The sequence below is a fragment of the Diabrotica virgifera genome, chromosome 2, assembly GCF_917563875.1.
Source record: "Diabrotica virgifera virgifera chromosome 2, PGI_DIABVI_V3a".
NCBI classification, from domain to species: Eukaryota; Metazoa; Arthropoda; class Insecta; order Coleoptera; family Chrysomelidae; genus Diabrotica; species Diabrotica virgifera.
The window spans coordinates 224,355,666-224,377,388 of record NC_065444.1 but is presented as its reverse complement, the minus strand read 5'-3'; the positions used below and the strand labels follow the sequence as shown (position 1 = coordinate 224,377,388).

The 21,723-nt window shown below is 32.1% G+C and overlaps 2 protein-coding genes across 4 annotated transcripts in view; one reads left to right on the top strand and one right to left on the bottom strand.

Moving 5' to 3' along the window:
- The window catches only part of LOC126880431 (organic cation transporter protein-like), a 241,254-nt gene that overhangs the window by 167,142 nt on the left and 52,389 nt on the right, over window positions 1-21,723 (top strand). The gene's annotated exons all lie outside the window — the stretch shown is intronic.
- Window positions 2,815-20,216, bottom strand: LOC126880436 (probable N-acetyltransferase 14). Its single transcript, XM_050644291.1, has 5 exons — window positions 20,012-20,216; window positions 16,652-16,951; window positions 13,317-13,396; window positions 12,388-12,522; window positions 2,815-3,032 (listed from the first exon to the last, which is right to left on the bottom strand). Exons 1-5 carry the CDS (start codon window positions 20,132-20,134, stop codon window positions 2,936-2,938), a joined length of 735 nt encoding a protein of 244 aa, XP_050500248.1. The 5' UTR covers window positions 20,135-20,216; the 3' UTR covers window positions 2,815-2,935.

Below are 21,723 nucleotides of genomic sequence, written 5' to 3'. Positions count from 1 at the left end.
CGGTGACCATACACCGCCTTGAGGGCATCCCTTAGTTGCCCTCAGATTTATGGTATCTTCATGCGTATCTGTGGATATTATTCTGCTCTGAAGCATCTGAATAATCCACTTGCATGTTGTGTTGTTGATTTTCTTCCTCACCAGTGCGCTTTGTATAGACTCGATTGAGGTATTATCAAATGCACCTTCTATATCTAAAAAAGAAACATGTGATATTATAATAAGAAATGTGGATTACATACAAAATTTACTTATTCTTATTTTAGCAGCGAATATTTACAATGTTACGAAATGCATAAATTTGAATAGAAAATATCTAAAACAGTATAAACTATAAAGATAAGGAGAAAATATGTAGTACCTATAAGTGTCGAAAAGATAACGCAACAATGCAAAATTTGTCTTAATTAATATATGTGAAGACAATGTACTCTACTACAAACAATATAAGTATTATAGCTTTTTTAAATGTTGGGCAAATATTTATTTATATTTTGGCGAGGAAATAAAGCACCAAAACCTCCTAAACCTCTAATTTTTTTAAAGTAAGACGGATCGTTATGAAACCTTTTGCATTCGATTTGGGAGAGCTTTAGGAAATTTATTGATCACTTGGCATGAGGGACAAATGAAAATTGCATTGTTGTAGGCGGAAAATGCATTTTCCAAAGTGCATCTCAAAGTGTTCAAAAAAAATTAAAATTTAAAACTCGGAAAATATTTATGGAAATGATTTCAATTTTCATACTCGAGGGGATTTTGAGGTCGCTGAACAAAAATATCGGGTCGGCGAAGCTATAAGAGGTATCTGGTGCCCGGTATGCAAGTCGTCTCCTCCGCAAGATAAAGCCCCCTAGGTTTCTTGGCTCTCCGAGGAATTATATTAAATACTCTTAACATTTGTAGGGCAGGGCGCATCTGTAAAAATATTAGCACATTTGGATGTTGAGAGGTGACTCATATTTTTTGCAGAAATTGCTTGAAAATAACTCATATAATAATATTTGAGTTATCCTCCCACTCAAAAAGGTCCGGAACATTCTTTAAATAATCAAAATGTTAAAAAGATTAAGGAAAAATTCGATTTTTTTCTTCGTCTTTTGATTATAACTTTAAAAGTATTCATTTCCGAGAAAAATTGCACTAACATAAAAGTTGAGTAAATAAATTTTCTACAATATAGGATTAGTTAAATATTTTAAAAATTGTCATCCTTGTTGCAAAATATCAATAATTGCGAAAAAAACATAAAAAACAAGTATTTGCATTTTACGTTTTTCAACCATTTATGCTAGTCTTAGTACCTTCATATTTCACCCAGAAAAACATTATGATATAATACAACAATACTGTAAATTTCATTAAGATCGGTTTAACAGATTTTGCAAAATAAATTTTGAAATCCAGCTTTCGCAAAAAAATTTATTTTTTCAAAATGTTGCGGGACTAAAAATAAAGCATACAACAATTTGAATTTTTTTACGCATAGAAAAATACTGTACCTTTCATTTGCAATTTACAAAATTTAAATCGGTTAACCACCACGACGTCAGGAATTTTTTAAATAAACATTAATTTTTGGTGCTTCGCACAGGACAGCGGATGCGTTTGCTTTGATTGGGCATTCCAATGACCTTTGATAATGATTGAAAAAGTGTAGTTTTTAGTACATTTCGATATAAATAAATAAATTTGTTTATTGCAAAATAAAAACACATACTATCTCCTTTGAAATAACACTATTTTAGCAAACACTTTCTTGTACATATATTTTAACTTCGAGAATAAAAGTTTAATTTTTAAACATATGCAATTGTTTCAACAATATTTCACAAACAATAATCAAATTAGTTTAATTTTTGTGGAATTAAAATACATCAAAATATAGAGTAAGAAAATAATATATTAGATAAAGATTGGAAGAAATTTTGGTGGAAATCAACTCGTGTGAATCGAACACCGTTGTCCTGCGCGCAGCACCAAAAATTAATGTTTATTTAAAAAAATTCCTGACGCCGTGGTAGTTAACCGATTTTAATTTTGCAAATTGCAAATGAAAGGTACAGTATTCTTCTATATGTAAAAAAGTCATCTTGCTATCTGCTTTATTTTCAGTCCTGCAAGATTTTGAAAAATGAATTTTTTTGCGAAAGCTGCATTGCAAAATTTATTTTGCAAAATCTGTTGAACCGATCTTAATGAAATTTACAGTATTATTTTATTGTATCATAGGGTTTTTCTGGGTAAAATAGGAAGGTCCTAAGTGTAGCATAAATGTTTTTAAAACGTAAAATACGAATACTTGTTTTTTATGGTTTTTTCGCAATTATTGCTATTTTGCAAACAAGGGTGACAATTTTTAAAACTTTTTACCAATCCTATATTATAGAAAATTTAATTACGCAACTTTTATGTCAGTGCAACTTTTCTCGTAAGTGATTACTTTTAAAGTTATAATCAAAAAACGAAGAAAAAAAACGAATTTTTCCTTAATTTTTTGACATTTTGATTATTTAAAGAATGTTCCGGACCTTTTTGAGTGGGAGGATAACTTAGTTACTATTATACGAGTTAATTCCAAGTAATTTCTGCAAAAAAATATGAGTCACCTCTCAACGTCCATCACAAAATCAAAATTCGGACAGAAACATTATTACATTATGTTATGGTTACTATTTTATTTCAATGATTACCTTCTTAATTCGCAGAGCATTGTTGAGGTATCAGTTTACTTTGTTTCGAGTCTTATTACGAATTCGTCAATTTCTTTGAATTTATTTGATTTACGCAGAAGAGTAAATAAAACAACTTAGATATAGATATATTGTATAATTTTTATTAAAAATTAGTACAAAACTTTGGTATTTGTATTTATAAAATATTTTTATTCAAAAGGAACCCTGAAATTCGGAATGTTTTGAACAGTCTTATTATTTCAGAAAGTCGGTCTTACTTCGCACATTAACTGGAACATTTGCAGCGTCACAGCTGAACTGAATAGCTTTTTGTGGTACATTTGTTTAACTTCAAACCTAAAAAATAGTAGTTGTAGTAGGGAAACTATATTTCACATAATTATGCTACAACCAGTTCAAACCACAAAATTAAATTTATTAGTTATATTGCAACTTGAAACGACATCAGAATTCACCCATACTCCGTTTTAAACGTTAGAATCAGTATGATTGTATATTGCAAGCGGGTTTGCCATTCTGTGAATTATCATAAATAAGTCCTCCTTTAGTATTCCACAGCAGTTAACAGCGATCATCCTGTACAAGTACCTGCCTAATAGGGCTTTTCATTCACAGTCATTTGTTTCGAGCTTCTGTCATGTGTCACATAATATTAATATATCTACGTCATACGTCTTTGGTTTGTATCATTGTATATACCAATAACGTATGACGTAGATATATTAATATTATGTGACACATGACAGAAGCTCGAAACAAATGACAATCGATGAAAAGCCCTATACTACCTTTCACGGCCGTTGCGGCGAAGAACGGCAACGTTGTCAACAAAATTCTCATTTAGTTTGCATGGGATTATCCTTGTATGTACTGCATCGCATGTTTGAAATACGCTGTAAATTAATATTAAATGAATTTTTATAGACTTTGTATGGAATTCAAAAGTTGTGGTGATGTGGAAAAAGTATGGCCAAGAAATTGTTTGTGTACTGCTTTACTAATTCTTCTTCCTTCTTTATTCTAGATGAATCGCCTGTAACTTCATATACATGCGTCAACATTCAGTATGTTAATCCACTATTTTCGGGGTCGGCATGTATTTCTCCGTCCCATTGGCGATTTATCTTGAGCGATTCTCACCCTCTCTTCCATTCTGCTACACTTTATTTCAAGTTAAAAACGAAAGGTTGGGCTAATGCAGATCAGTGTTGCCAAACCTCAGGCACGTGTTGCTACTAAAGTAAAAGACAGAGTTAAGGCGGCTGCACAATTGACCGGGAACGGGAACGAGAACGGAAACTGAAAACATCAGCAGATTCACAATTAAATGGTAAACAGCTGTTTTGTGTCACTGTCACTTGTGCTATTAATTATTTTTCTCCTCAAAATAAATTTTGTGGAACGATCTTTTTCTAATTTTATTAAAAGAACATGGCTGTTAACTCTAAAAATATGGATTTATTTGATGACGAGCTTTTAATATTTTCGTTTTTTATAATCTTGGAACTAATTTACACAATATATGTGTGCAATCGCAAAGGTTTGTCAGCATAAAGATAAAAAGCATATCATTCAAATATTTATATTATTATTTTATCTAATTACCATATAAGTACGTGTACTATGATCTACATCAATCATACGAATGAGGACATTTTTCCAATAAAGAAATCAATCGTTCGTCATTTATTTTAATGCAAAATGTATAAAAATTGTCACTAAAACTTGATCACACACTTCTAATAACAAATTTTTATTGGGCATTTGACAGTATTTTTAATACTGTATTTTTAATACTGCCTTCTGATTGGTTCCGGGAATACAACGGGAACGAGAAAGTTAAAACATGGTCAACTTTCCTGTTCCCGTTACCGGACAGCTTCTCGTTCTCGGTTATTGTGCATCTACAACATTAATTTACATAGAGGTTAACTTTTTTCCCGTTCCCGGGCAATTGTGCAGCCGCCTTTATAATGCAGTGTTAGTCTTACGGCGCGCATGGATGCCGCTCATGTCGGCACAGTGGTATACAGGGTAGCGAGAAAGTATGGAAACACGGTGATTTCTCGGAAACCGCTCGAACGATTTTTATAAATTTTGGTGGGTAGAGGTGTCCTAATGCGGCCGATATTATGGTGGAAATTACATTATTCTCAAACCTTCCGTTTTTCTGGAAATCTACTGAACTTTCTTATTTTAAATAGAACACCCTGTATATTATTTGCGTTTTGAAGTCCTTAAGAAATACTGATTATTTTTCATGTTATGTTCCCTATACCTAATGCCATAATTTCGGAGTTATTGCTACATTTATTAAAAAAAAGAATTTTAACAATTTATAAAAATCAATTTTTTCGGCCCAAGTAGACTTAGGTTCTTTGGATCATTGGGAACAAAAAAGGTCTTTTGTAATTTTGCTCAAAAGTTAATCGTTTCCGAGTTATAAACAATTTAAAACTGAAAAAAATCGATAAATGACGATTTTCAAGGTTCAAAATAGGGATGGGAAAAACCTACCGGTTTAAACCTAAAACCGGTTTTTTTACTTCGCAATAACCGGTTTTACTGGTTATTTTTTTGTCACGGTTATAACCGGTTTTTTCTTTTTAAAGAAAAAACCGGTTATTAGGTTTTTACGGTGATTAGGATTAGGTTAGGTATTATTTGGGATCCCAATCATAATAATTATTATTCTCAAGTAACTATTCCAAACAAAACCATAATTCAAATTTTATTTTATTTTATAAATACAGAAGCAATCTGAAGTGCAATCTCACATCAGCCAGCAGAATCAGTTATTAAGTTTTATGTAATATTTCCTTGAAAAGGTATTTGTAATCATAATATTTACATAAGAAGTGTCTGTATGAATTAGACGCAAGCCAAACATCATCTATTTTTCACACTAAACTCTTAAACTCTTGACATTGAAAGTCGGTGAATGATTTTATCTGATTACCAAAAATAATGCTCTGCCTATGCATATCGTATTACTGATTACGAATACGAATCTCCAAGAATTTCCCTACGTTTTCAAAACGATACACCCATACAGGAAGTATTAAATTAGTTAAAATGTACCTATTCTAGAAATATATACAAACGTGTTAAAAGTAATACATGATACATTTTTTTGATTGTAGTAAAAATAAAAGATATATTGCATTATCCAATTTATTTTTAAGTAAAATATTTATGTTGATATTATTTTTTTTAAATCCCATTTCAAAGAGTCTGGGAAATTTTTTATAAGTTGAAATGGTTGGGGAATTTTTTGATTTTGGGAGGAGAGGAAAATTGTAATTGTAAATGTAACTTTGTAACCTATTGGATTAAAAAAACCGAAAACCGGTTTTTCCAAAAACCGGTTTTTTTTGGCCGGTTATAACCGCCAGGTTAAACCGTAAGCAAAAAAAACCGGTATAACCGAAAACCGGTTTTTTGTTAAAAACCGCCATCCCTAGTTCAAAAACACGAGTAAAAAAATCATTTTTAAATAAATTCAAGCTCAAACCTTTTTCTATCAGATCCCTATAAGAATTTTTGGCATATTTTATTCTAAAACATTGCTTTTTTTTAATTGTTAATAAAGCTCATATGAGAGGACGGGCTATCGCGCATCATTAACAACTAAAAAAATGTTTTAGAATGAAATCAGGATAAATCACTTATCGGCATCTGATAAAATAAAGTTTGAACTTGAATTTAGGCAATTCATAGTTTCAAAAATAATATTTTTTACTTATACCAGAAATTCGTCATTTTTCGATTTTTTCAGTTTTAAATTGTTTATAACTCGGAAAGGATTAACTTTTGAGGAAAATTACAAAAGACCTTTTTTGTTCCCAATAACTCAAAAAAAAAAAAATAAATTTGTATAATTTGTTAAAAACTTTTTTTTTCATAAATGTAGCAATAACTCCGAAATTATGGCATTTAGGTATAGGGAACATAACATAAAAAATAATCAGTACTTCTTAAGGACTTCAAAACGCAAAAAATATACAAGGTGTTCCCTTTAAAATAAGAAAGTTCGTTAGATTTCCAAACAAACGGAAGATTTGACAACAATGTAATTACCACTATAATATCGGCCGTATTGGAATACCCTTACCCACCAAAATTTATAACAATAGTTCAAGCGGTTTCCGAGAAATTACCGTGTTTACATACTTTCTGGCTACCCTGTATAACCGTAGACAATTGTTGCGTACGCGTATATTCCAGTGCTACGATTTCTAAATACGGTCCTAATGCACCGCTCGGGGCAAACCGGTAACGTGGTCGGCCGTTCTCCGGTAAGAAATACTATGCTACCCGCACTGCATTCTAACTGTGGCTTTTAGTATAGACTGTCGATATACTATTCATACTAATCAGACGGCGTGGCATCGGCGCGCTTCTGTCGTCCATAAGAAATACGTAGCCCTATCTCTGCAACGCTCCGTTCTTAACATGAAACGGTCTACAGTATGTGCATTCTACTCTTTTTTCCTGTTTAGCACCCAACCATTAACACATTAAATGCCACGTGAGCTGTATCTATCTCACACCGTTTGGACCAGGCGTTATGTGAGTTAAATATGATTCCATTAACATTGAGATTCTGAATATGCAGCCTGAAGTAAAAAAAAAAATTTAGTTTGGCGGTTAAAGGTAAGGGTCCATAGGCCAGCATCGGACGAATCTCATCAAACAGATCAATTTTTCATACTGCGTCCACTGTATCGGCCGCGATCGGATTTGCCGACGCTAGTATCAGCAATCGGATTGCTGTTGCCACTTCATTCGGATTTTTGTAATAAATCTGCGGAAAGTGTTTGTGAGAATGGAGAAAAGCGATGAAGAACAAGTCGTTATTGCTTGAAGAGGAAGAACAAGAAAAGAAATCTAGAAAAAGGAAGCATAATTTTTGGATACACAACATATTCAAGAAGAGATCGGAACATTGAGAATATCACACACTATTTCCTGATTTGTTAAACGATGAAATTAAGGTCTTCCAATATTTTCGTAGGTATGTCTTAAGCGCTAAATTCCGTATGATGTCATCGGCACGCATCACAAAAGTTGCCTCTCGAAGCCCCGAGTGGACGCTGTTGTTCAGTTGAACCCGGTTATAGGAACATCCCGTTTTAAGGAATAGAAATTTGAGGTCCCTAAACATTTATACTAGCAACCCGTGATCGGTTATTGAAATATCACTCGGTTATAGGAATACTTTTTCTTGTCACGAAGGCTATTTCAATCAGCGGGTTAAGTATAAGTTAAGTATAAGTATAAGTAAGCAGACTGTATAAGTTTTTATACAAGGCAAACTAAAATCCTTTACGTGCGATGAGTCTAATGCTTGCGATCTGGACCTGTGGACGCTTACTTTAATGTGTTAATATCCGAAATACCACAAAGTACCTTCATTTCTGTTTTTTCGAGCAATCTGTTGGTTTTGTTGTTTCTAGTTTAGTTTCTGAGATGTCAATATAGGCCTTATATAGTACCTATGGTATAACTAGACCCAAACCCAGACATCCAAAGTGAAAGTTATCCTTCAACACCCAATTGTTCTATATGGTCAACATATTGTTCAGTAAAAAGTCACTCCATTTTTAGGGGCGGGTTTGGGGGGGAGATGGATGAGAAGTTCGTAAATTAGGAGTTTGTTACGTTTTTCGTCAATATTTCTAAAACTATGCGGTTTAGCGTGAACAATGTTCTATACAAAAATGTTCTACATTAAATTTTAAACAAAAAAGGTCTTATGCATAATCCTTCTAGAACGAACGGTTCCAAAGTTACGGAGATACCTAGTATAGTATAATTGATCCAAAAAAAGGCATAACTCCGTCATCCAAAATAAAAGTTTTCCTCCAACACCAAATTGTTCTATATGGTCCACATATTGTTCAGTAATAAGTTACACCATTTTGAGCGTTGGGTTTGGGAGGAGGGGGAGGGGAGAAGTCGGTAAATTTTTAGTTTTTTTACGTTTTTCGTCAATATTTCTGAGTTTGGCGTGAAAAATATTCTATACAAAAATGTTGCACATGAAATTTGAAACGAAAATTTTACTGTTGGAAATATATGCATGCGACATTGTCCATGCACATTGGGTTTCTCCGTACCAGAGATTTATATGGCCTAGGTCTGTAGAAGCCTCTTGGTGAGGTTGACGTTCCTTCAAGAGCTTATCAGTAACATACCACCGGCCATAGAAATAGTAAATTATATTTAGAAAACACTATCCTGTTAAAAAAATTATTTTCTTCAGTAATAATATAATTTGTCTAAACAATATAAAAAAATATGGAAACCCTCCACTTTACACCCTCCGTAACTCCGGAACCGCTGATTTTTATAACAATTATGCATCGGACCATTTTCGTTTCAAATGTAATGTAGAACATTTTTGTGTAGAATATTGTTCACGCTACACCGCTTAGGTTTATAGATATTGACGAAAAACGAGAAACTACTAATTTACCAGCTTTTCCCCTCCTCACCCCCCAAAACCCGACGCTCAAAATGGTGTAACTTTTTACTGGACAATATGTGGACCATATAGAACAATTTGGTTTTGGAGGAAAACTTTAATTTGGGATGGGGTTTTTTCTTCTAATGGCTTTGGCTTAGCCAATTAGCCAGACTATTTGTGTTTTTTATGGTATTACAATAACAATTTTTAATTTAATTATCCTATCCTACGTATATTCTAAATTTACAGGATGTTATAATATATTCGTGGATACATTTTTCAATTTTGTGTGACATATTTACAATTTTTAATTTTATTACCTAAGCCTATTTAAAATCTAAATTTACAGGACGTTGCATATTCGTACAGACATTTTAACGTCTGCTTATTGTTTAAAAAAATAATTTCATTTAAATTAATAAGTAAAGGACAATTTAGATCAACTAATTATGATGGGGTTAGGCCTTTTTTTGGACCAATTATAGTATACTACCTCCTTAACTTTGGAACTGTTCGTTTTAGGATTATGCATAGGACATTTTTTGTTTAAATTTAATGTAGAACATTTTTGTATAGAACATTGTTCACGATAAACCGCATTAGTCGGAGAGATAGAAGCGGATTTTGTGCGTGATAAGTAATATCGAAAAACTATACGGGGATATGTTGAATTAGTTGTGTATATGACTTTCACCAACGGCCGGAAACCAGAGTGGGGGCCGAGGGTCTACTTATACCCAAATTTTGGTGCACTATCTCAATCACGAACGTCGCAAAAAGCCCCTTATATTTTTTATATTCACCCCTATCCCCACCCCTTTGTCGGCCACGCAGCGTTGCGCCCCTAGAGATTTTACTTAGGTACGTCATGACCTACTTATTCCCAAATTTTGGTGCAATATCTCGATCATGAGCGTCATAAAAAATAATAAAAACCGCGACTTTGACCCCTTATAACTACCCTCGGCCCCCACTCTGGTTTCCGGCTGTTGGTGAAAGTCACGTACACAACTAATTCAACATATCCACGTATAGTTTTTCCATATTACTTATCACGCACAAAATCCGCTCCCAGCTCTTAGACTACATAGTTTTAGAAATATTGACAAAAACGTAAAAAATTCCTAATTTACGAACTTCTTCCCCTTACCCCTCCCCCCCCCCCAATATATGGACCATATAGAATAATTTGGTGTTGAAGGAAAACTTTTACTTTGGATGTCTGGGTTTCTGGGTTAGGTCTTTTTTTGGACCAATTATACTATACTACCTCCGTAACTTTTGAACCGTTAATTTTAGAAGGATTATGCATAGGACCTTTTTTTATTTCAAATTTAATGTAGAATATTTTTGTATAGAAGGTTATTCATGCTAAACCGCATAGTTTTAGAAATATTGACGAAAAACGTAAAAAACTACGAATTACCCGATTTCTCCCCCTCTGCCCCGCAAACCCGACGCTCAAAAAGGTGTGACTTTTTCTGAACATTATATGGACCATATAGAACAATTTGATGTTGAAGGATAACTTTCACTTTAGATGTCAGGGTTATGCCTTTTTTGGATCAACTATCATACTAATAGGTCTGGATCCCGCGTATGAAAAAAAAGTTGATTAATAGCAAGCTGAAAATTTGTTAATAGCTTAAGGGTGTCTAGTCGGATGAACTTTGATATATGGGAACACTGGAACAGGGGCAGTTTTAATTGTGGAACAGGTTAAAAATTGGGAACGGTCAGAACGAAAACGGCACATTTATTTTGTCCGACAGAATAGACTTAAACTCTCCGAACAGAGATTAAACTCTCATGCAAAAATCAGACTGCTATTTATCACCTGTCATAATTCCTGTCATTTGACATATTCTACATGTTCCACTGATTAAAACGCCCATTTGGTGATAAATAGCAGTCTGATTTTTGCATGAGAGTTTAATCTCTGTTCGGAGAGTTTAAGTCTGTTCTGTCGGACAAAATAATTGTGACGTTTTCGTGGTCTGACCGTTCCAAATTTTTAACCTGTTCCACGATTAAAACTGCCCCTGTTCCAGTGTTCCCATATATCAAAGTTTATCCGACTAGACACCCTTAAGCTATTAACAAATTTTCAGCTTGCTATTAATCAACTTTTTTTTCATACGCGGGATCCAGACCTATAATATAACGGCTTTGTATATACTTGATTTAGCCTCAATTCCAATGTTTTTATTACGCCATATTGTATTGCTTAGACAACCAGCTATTTTGTTGCTCTCGTTGTTTGTTCTCTTCTGCTTCAACATCGTTAGAGCCTGATAGTTCTCTGCCTTAGTATCATTTCTTGTTACATCTCTTGCTAGATAATTGATCCATTTTACTCGAGTTCACATTTTCAACGGCTGATATCAGCATGTTGAATGATTTGGCTGTGAGGTTAAATTGATGTATGTACGAGTCGTAGATCATCCTTGTCTTCGGCAACCAATGTCGCGTCATTTGCAAACACAACATTATTTTAATCTCCTTATCTCTCATCCTAAATCTGCCTCATTTTACGCACTTTCTTTATTATATCCATAATAATGTTGAAGAGCAACGGGCTCAGTGAGTCTCCTTGACGAATCCCATTCTGAGCTGGTATCGATGTGGTAAGTTCCCGTTAATTTTATTTTGAATTTGATTCTCTTTTTATAATATGTTTTCCACAGTTTTCATTAGATTGTGTGGAATTGGTCTATCATAGAGTAGATGTTTTCACTAGATCTAAGAATCATACATAGCCAAGCTTGTTATATTCTATTGCTTTTTCTGTTATTGTTAAAACGGCACTGTGCAATATATCTGCCTAACCGGAATCCTTGAGTTCGTCCTTTAGGAGGCCATATCCTTTATTATAAGGTCATCTTTTTTGTTATAACCTTCCAAATTCCACATTTTTTGAAAAGATACTTCACTAATTACTATTTAAATTTCGTCGTTACTAAAGTATTAGAATCTATGTGCGTGTTGCCATCTACTCAACGAATTGGTAAACGTTAGTTCCTTTGGCTCTCACCTATTTTAACTATAGCGTGCTAATACCCCCTTAACATTAAATTTTGCTATCCAGTAATGCTAATATTTAACCATAAAAACAACTTCTCTTTAAATTGTGACTCGATTAAAATCAAAAATATCAACAAAACATTTAAAAAATATTTTGTCGTATATAAATCCTGTAATGTTTAATACAATATTTACCCAGCATTATTAAAAAGTTCTCTACTTCCTTCTTGACATTCACTTATGGCGAGTTCTATGCTGTTAAAATGATTATGCTTACACCAATCTTGTACAACATTTACCAATTTTAATCCTATTCCTTTCCGTTGATACCTACAAAATAAAAGTTTAATCAAATAAATAACAGCAAGTAATAATAATAACAACTTAAGAGCGTAGGCGCAAAATTTCGAGCCAATGAGCTGCCAATCCTGAGAAAACAAATAAGTATTTTTGAAAAATTTAAACGCAGAATGACAGATTACATTATTACCGAGAGCCGAAAGTGCCTGAAAACTTCTATAATGTTAATATGACAGGGGTGAAAAAAAAAAGAGAAAATTGAGTGTGATTTTTAATTTCAAATATCTCATTTAAAAGAAACTTTTTGTTTATTCTAAAGGATTTTCGGTCTTCGGTAATAATGTAGTCTTTCATTTTGCGTTTAAAATTTTTCAAAAATACATACTTATTAGTTTACTCAGGATTCGAAAAAAATGAATGCATTTAAAAATCATTGGTCCGAAATTTTGCGCCTAAGCCCTTAATGCTCAAACGGTGAAAAATAGTATTTATTAATTTTCTTGTATCGGACCGTGTGAAATTTTTCCCGTGTCAATCTTAAACTTTCAATTGAAAAACATAAATTTTTTGGTATCGGTTATAGTTTTTTTTTCAATTACCTACTTATAGCTTGTAAAACGTTATTATTTAATTTAACTCTGTGAAATAAACGTAGTCATGGGAAAAATCCAAGGAAGTCATTGAAGCATATTTTTTTCTATTTTATTGAGAAAAAAGTTTGTTTAAATGAAAATTTTATATTTGACATCTGAAATCTTCAATTTAATCGTGTATGATTATAAATAAAAAAAATCAAATTTAAAGTGTTTATTTATATTTCTTACCTTTGGTCAACAACTAATCTGAACAACCAAGCCCAGTCTTCTTTTTGTAAATGCTGCATCACAGCTACTGTCCCTATAATCTAGACAAGAAAAGATATACAGATAAAAAATAATAATCAAAAACATCTAGATATTGTTTATATTCTATTTAAAATTAAGTGGTTTATTGTACATATTTCATTTATTTATAATACCGATACTGATTTCTGCTGTACTTCAACTCTATTGCATGTCCGTCCAATATAAATTTTTCTATATGCGTGACCAGGCGAAAGTTAGGTTTACAAATCCACTTTTTTTTCGGATGGTGCTTTTTAGCACTACTACAACCGGCTTTGAATTGAAGTATTTTGTAGTTGATCATCTTCTGCTAAGTTAATCAGCTGTTTCATTGCCAATGTATTTCCCAATGACCTGGCATCAATATAAGTGTGACATTATATCGAGTTATTCTCGACATTCCCTCACTTGCTAGTATGTACCTTAGGGATCTTACGAGCCACTTGACCATCCATGTATATAGGATCGATATTAGGGCTTTTCAACTTCACAGGATCAATATTAAGTACCTTTGAACATTGCATTATTGCATATATCTCTGTGTGGAATACAGAGGTATATTCACCTATTCTCCGTTTCAAACATCAAAATCAGTACCATTGTATATTGCAAGTGGGTTTGCCATTCTGTGAATTATCATAAATAAATCCTCGTTCAGTATTCCACAGCAGTTAACAGCGATAATCCTCTACAAGTACCTGCCTAATACTACCTATTACAGCCATTGCAGTGAAGATTGGCAACGTTGTCAAGAAGATTCTCATTTAGTTTGTATGGGGGGTATCCTTTGTATACTGAATATCATGTCTAAATTATGGTATAGTAGAATATGTTTACATTTCCACCAGTACCATAGATTCCCACGGCTGACTCTTCTATAGTTTTAACTGGTCTGTGTACCATATGTCAATTTGTAGCCTGGATTGAGTCTTTTCTCTGCCCATCCCTCTTTTAGCTAGATGTCCATCTGGTATTCTAGGCCTTTACCTGTATACCATATGGTTCACCTTCAAACAAATGAGCATTCGAATAATAAAAATAATGAGTAAAAATAATGGCAATACTCCATGCTGAATCAGTAGACAAATTGGTTCCAAATGTCTTATCTGTATCAACTACAAACATGAGTCACTAATGTCTGGATTACCAAAACAACACAACTTCTAATATACTTACAGCAAGCGACACCCTACTCGATACATGGGTAGGTACATAATTGCTATGCTTATGGGCTAATCAGGTCCGTTCTCAGATGTGACTTTAATCCCTGTCATGTTACTGTCAAGAAACTATTCAAAATAATTGTTTTTCCATACAAAAAATACATTAATTCATAGTATTATTACTCTGCTTTAAAATAACTTTATTCAAACACACATTTTTGGATTTTAAGATTGCTCTATTGTTTATGCACAATCAAACGACAATTTTCTTTATCTTCATTTTAATTTACTTACAGATAATGTAAATGTGTGCTTACTATACTTTTTCTCAGAGGCTTCTTTCAGTGTTTCACAGTTTTTCGATTTCTTTCTAACGTATTAAGTTGGAAGTGACAGAAAAAAGGTATGTCCTTGATTTATTCTAGTTGTTGGTAGATGGCGCTCTAATAAATAAAATTATTTACATATTATCTACACGACTATAATCTGTACAACTTATATAACTATACCAATCAAAGAACATATCTTTTTATAATTGCAATAAACACGATTGATTTGTTTTTATACCAAATTGCAAATAAAAGGATTAAATAACCTTTTCATATTTGGCTTATTACGATTCTGACAACTGTCAGATTTAACTAAAATGTCATGCAATGATTCTCTACATTCTTAAAATCATATACAGTATGTCCCTGTAAGTTGTATCCATATGGAAAACTTTTTTATTATTAATTTTACGAAAAAAAGTTATTCTTCATAAAAAGCTCTGCATGGTCCAAAACCTAAGATTTGACTATCAAATATCAAATTTTTTGAATATTATACGAGGTATGTCAAAAAGTTCGAATTTCATTCAAGAGTAAAGTAGCTTTATTTCTCACAATATTGAAATTTGCTATTATGAAAAGTTGTTGGGAATTAAAAACTATGTTCTAGTGTGCAATTACATCCTTCTAATTGAATTTTTTTTTTTTGAAAAATTATGGATAACCAACATTATTTTCAGTTATTTCAATTCAGATAACTCTTTTATTATTAATTTTACGAAAAAAAGTGATTCTTAATAAAAAGTTCTGCATGGTCTAAACCCTTAAATACAACCATCATATGTCAAATTTTATCAATTTTATACGAGGTATGTCAAAAAATATGAATTTCGCTCAAGAGTAAAATACGTTTATTTTTCACAATATCGAAAATTGTTATTATGAAAAGTTATTTAGAATTAAAAACTATGTTTCAGTATGTAATTACATCCTTCTAATTGAAATATTCTGAACTGTAAAGGTACTTGACTTTTGATCTAAATTTATCTTTTTTGATATACCTCGTATAAAATTGATAAAATTTGATATAAGATGGTTGTATTTTAGGTTTTAGACTATTCAGAACTTTTTATTAAGGATCACTTTTTTTCGTAAAATTAATAATAAAAGAGTTATCAGAATTGAAATAACTGAAAATATTGTTAATTTTGAAAAAAAAAAATTTTTTTCAATTAGAAGGATGTAATTGCATATTAGAATATAGTTTTTAATTCCAAACAACTTTTCATAATAGCAATTTTCAATATTGTGAAAAATAAAGCTACTTTACTCTTGAGTGAAATTCAAATTTTTTGACATACCTCGTATAACATTCAAAAAATTTTATATCTGATGGTTGAATCTTAGGTTTTGGACCATGCAGAGCTTTTTATGAAGAATAACTTTTTTTCGAAAAATTAATAATAAAAAAGTTTTCCATATGGATACAACTTACAGGGACATACTGTATATATATATATATATATATATATATATATATATATATATATATATATATATATATATATATATATATACATATATATATATGACATCAAAATTAATGACACACTGAAAGACTGAGAAGAACTTTAGAATGTAGTCATTATAGATATGTAATAAGTAAATCATTTTTTCCGATTATAGCGCCATCTATCAACAAGTAGAATAAATGTTATAAATGTGTATAATCACAGATGTACCTTTTATTCTGTCACTTGTGGTGCACTGAAAAAATCCTCTGAGAAGCACCATACACAACAAAATCTTATAAAAAATCATACTTGTTGACATATGTACTTACTTTTCTATGGTACCCCTCCTTATTAATAACCTTCATTTCAGTATCATCTTCCTGGATAATTTTATACCAACAGGTTTCTGGTTTCTTCATAAAAAAATAAGGTTCATATGCTTCAGCTACCCAACAGTTTAAGGTCGGTTTTTCATACAAAATTTGGGCAGATTTCATAAATAAAGATAAGTATATAACAACATATGTACCTAATAAAACAAGAGGTATTGACATCAAACTATATTGCAGTGGAACTCCAAAACATATATAAAGCAAGGCAGCTGATAGCACCATTAATTGGAATGTTATCTAAAATTGCAATTAAATAAAGTTTGTAGAAAACAATTACTTTACTTCATGTGATTTGTACAAAATTATACAGCAAAATGTAGTTGTTTGGTTTTAATTAGTAATTGCTGTTGTTCTGATCAGTGATTACAAAAATATTTTAGTGAAAATCAACTGTATCACTCAGTACTAAAAAACGTATACTTGCAATTAAATAAAATTGATATAAAAAATATATCCACTCTCCAAACGAAAACTGTCGTAACTCATTTTTTTTTAATTATTCATAAAAATATTTCATAATACTAAAACAACTCAAATCTTACTGTAGGCAACACAATGTGCATTTTTTGTAATTTATCGTATCTTAATCTCCTCTGCATGTTACTGCGAAGACAGTAGTTTTGTTGGAGTTACTATAGTATTCGTTGGAAATGTGTACCAACAAATATGGTAGCTCCAATAAAACTACTGTCTTCACAGTAACATGCAGAGGAGTGAGATTACAAATTTTCAACAAATACTTATAGTAACTCTAATGAAACTACTGTTTTCGCAGTTACATACAGAGGAGATTGAGAGCAATAAAATTTAGGTAGTCCATGATGATGATTCCGTGTATGGAGAAGAGCAGCCACAGACAAGCAAGGGTGGAGGCAAAAATAAAGGAGGCCAAGGCTCAATTTGGGCTGTAGTACCGTAGAAGAAGAAGTCCATGATGTGGACACAGTGATGTGTCACACAGTATGTGGACATGCATTATCCTGCATAATTGAATCAGTGAGAAGAGAAACAATTTGTTAGTACGAAGGTATGTCCGGTTTCTCTACAAAATGGTGCATCTTCATACTAATAATGGATTTCTATCAAAATGTCAAAAATGCCTGTTTATGGATGTCAGCTTTCTCTTCTCACTGATTCAATTAAGAAACTATCTCCAAGAAATAGGCATAGGGGGACAACACTGTCCTCCAGACACTGTCGTACATATCTGTCTGCTGTTAAAGTTCCATGTTTGATGAAAATTCATTTGGTGCATCCATTGAAAGAAATACCCACCCAAACCATAACATGTCTACCACCAAACGGAGTTCTGGGTGAAATACAGCAAGGTGCAAATCATTCTAGGATCTCTCCATACACGTTTGCATCTACAGTAGAACCCCGCAAATCCGAACCCCGCAAATCTGAACTTTCGGCAAATCCGAACCCCGCAAATCTGAACCAACGGAAAGTGAAAAAAAAAATTTAAAAATTCAAAATAAAAATTTAAAAACATGTTTATTATGTGAGAAAATAATTACGTAAGATGCTAGCTACAGTATTAAACACTGCAACACTAATGGGTGAATAAAAGCGTCGAGTTTCGAGTTAGACTAAACACAATCAATAAAGGAATGTGCATAATACACATTTCCCATGGTATACTATGAAGGAAAACATTGAAAAAGATAAGAAACATGAGAAACATAGTGTAATCAATATCCAGATTACAAATTAAATGAATCATTTACATGGCCGAATTCCCATGTCCTGTGACGAAACAAAACTACTGGTGTTAGCGATTTATTATTTCAGTAATCCAAATATTTTTCAGCTTTAGAATATTGGAGGCATAAACGTGCGGATAAAGTTTCATAAAGGGATCGGTGGCAGTCCAAATCTTTTAAAAATCATCTTCGTTAGCTTCTTAGGCTAACTTTCGGATAATCCGAACTTTTCGGAATCCGAACAGGCTGTCCCACCAATTAGTTCGGATTTGCGGGATTCTACTGTATCTTGAAATCAGAAGCAAAAAGTGACTCTTCAGAAAACATTACAACACTACATTGCTGATCAGTCCAGTCTCTGTGCGCTTTGAAACTTATCCTAAATTCAATATATTATATATAATCTTTAGACCTTCTACCCTCTCGGGTGTAGGTATTAAAGGCTAAATTCAATAATAAATGCAAAAAGGCTTTTCTGGTAAACAATATAAAGTATAATTTATAAAGTATAATCACTTGCCGTCTCACTTCCAACATGTGAACAAGTCATATCTAGATCTCAGATGTTACCTAGGGCAAATTAGATAATATTTTAAACATACAGGCTTAAGGTAGCATTTTATACCAATGTATCCTTGACGGACTACTTTTACTGGGCTTTGACCCACATATTTTTGTATAATACTATCTTGGTGGTTAGCATGTACATTGCACTTAAGCACTGATGATGACTGGTAAACCAGTCGAAAACTAGTTATGTGAATTTGATGTGGCTCTTTTGAGGGTTTTTTAAATATACCTTTTATACAGGATTTACTGTTTTTTATAATTTATTGTATTGCCACATGTCAAAATTTTGTTTATATGGTGATACGATCATTTAGAAACATAAAAAATCAGTTTTTATTGTTATGAATGAATGTGTTTCATTATTAATGTTTACTTCGTCCCCATTAAAACCACTATTAGGCCTGGATCCCACGTACCAAAAAAAAGTTGATTAATAGCAAGCTGAAAATTTGTTTTAATAGTTTAACAGTGTCTAGTTGGACAAACTGTGATGTATGGGAACACTGGAACAGGGGAAGTTTTAATTATGGAACAGGTTAAAAATTTGGAATGTCAGACTACGAAAACGTTCCATGTATTTGGACCAACTGGGCATTTTATAAGTCCAACACGAAGAACATATCAAATGACAGGAATTATATTGGTGATAAATAGCAGTCTGATTTTTGCATGGGAGTTTAATGAAACAGTAACAAATCAATTGGAAGTTCTCTCAGACAAAATACATGGGGCATTTTCATAATCTAACAGTCCAAATTTTTAAATTGTTCCACCATTAAAACTTCCAGTGTTCCTGTACATCAAAGTTTGTCCGACTAGACACTGTTAAATGATTAACAAATTTTCAGCTTACTATTAATCAACGCGGGATTCAGGCCTATATACATTAACAAAATTTAATAAAACACAAAATGCAAGTGTCCTGATTTTTTGACCAGGAGTGTAGTTGTTAGAGCTCTTAATTTAGCATTCGAGAAATTATTAAAAAACATTGTAACATGTGTATTTAGAAAAAGAATACCTCTTGAAATAAAGCATTTATCCAAGAATTTGTAACAGTAGACAAATAACCGCTACGGACAACCTCCGATATTGCAGGCGTATCTTCATTTCTTTTTTCTCTAATTACGATATAATAACTCATAACTAACAAAATTAATTAAACTTAGAAAGAATCGTTTTATTGCTTAGAAAATACCATAAATACAAACAAATGTCAACAAAACCTAAATTCAAAATATGGTGTAATTAATTCGTCTTCCTTTCGTTAATTGTCAAAAATTTATGGTCTCGACCGCAATTATATTCAGTGACAGTGGTTGATATAGCTCAGTCAAATTTGGTCAAAAATAATGTTGGAACATTTTTTTTATTTAATCGGGAATTATGGGAGAGATTAAATGTCCAGCAAACGACGGCACTGTTGCCAGATTCCTTTTAGCGGGAATTTTAAAATTTGGTTTTAAATTTGACAGTTCTGTTTTCTCAACTCAAAAATCTTAACCTTACTTTTACAAGTGGTGTTAGGATTATTATGTATTTTATTTACATGTAAATATTGAAACAAATAATAACTATTGTACTGTTTCATAATTTAAAACTCATTATGTTACAGTCTTTTCCAGTTGATAAAATTGCAAATCAAAAACTTTTAGGTAGGTACCTGTAACTTCCACATTATTATTTATTTTTTAAGTATTAAGGTTGATGTTGAGTATTTGCTAATACTAGATAATAGAGTAGATACAAAGTAAGCTATAAGTAGTATAACTGCCCATGTAATCACCTGTTATGTTGTTTTTGTAGATTTTACTGTGTTAATGGCACAGGAAGAAAACAACAGTAGACAAGCACCTACTTACAAGAACATGAAACATCTTATTATGAATGTATGCGATCCTCAAAAAATTTTTCTACAAAACAAGATCGAGAAAGAGCTTTAAACTCCCAAGGATCCTGCTAAATGTTTATTTCCTGTACTAGTCGAAGAATAATAGTATCTAAAAACATTGAAACTGATTGTTGTGGAGTAACATATTTTAAAACACATTATGACATGAGGATGATATAGAGTACTTACATATACCAAAATCAGATAAATATCTCTTCAAAGTTTATTTTGAGAGTTTTTTCAAAAATGTAAGTAAAATATTAAATATTTACACATATACAATATGTTGTTCTGAAGCTATTTCCTTGTGGCATTTTTACAATTAATTAATATATTTTGTATTTTGACAACTGCACCCAATTTGGGCATCGAAACGTTAATAAAATTATTTTTTTCAATTTAATTGTGGCTTATTTCCGATCTAAATAGTTAATATACAATATGTTTTAAAACAAAATTGTTACCACTAAACCACTTTCTAAATATTAATCATGAATATTTACAGTTTACAAATTTTAAACTATCATAGTGTTTTTGATTCTCCTAATATACAGTAGGAAAAATGAAAGAATACCCATGAACGAACATATAAAACACGCTGTATTTTCCTGTCACCGTGTCACACAAAAAATTGGCCAGCGCAAGTACATGTAATAATTATTGTTACATGTACTTGCACTGGACAATTTTCTTTGTGACACGGTGAAGGGAAAATACAGCGTGTTTTATATGTTCGTTCATGGGTATTCTTTCATTTTTCCGACTGTACCTATATTTTACTTTTTTAGTGCACTTCAGACTGTTCAGGATAGCATAAAAGGTGAATTAAAAATAATTGATTT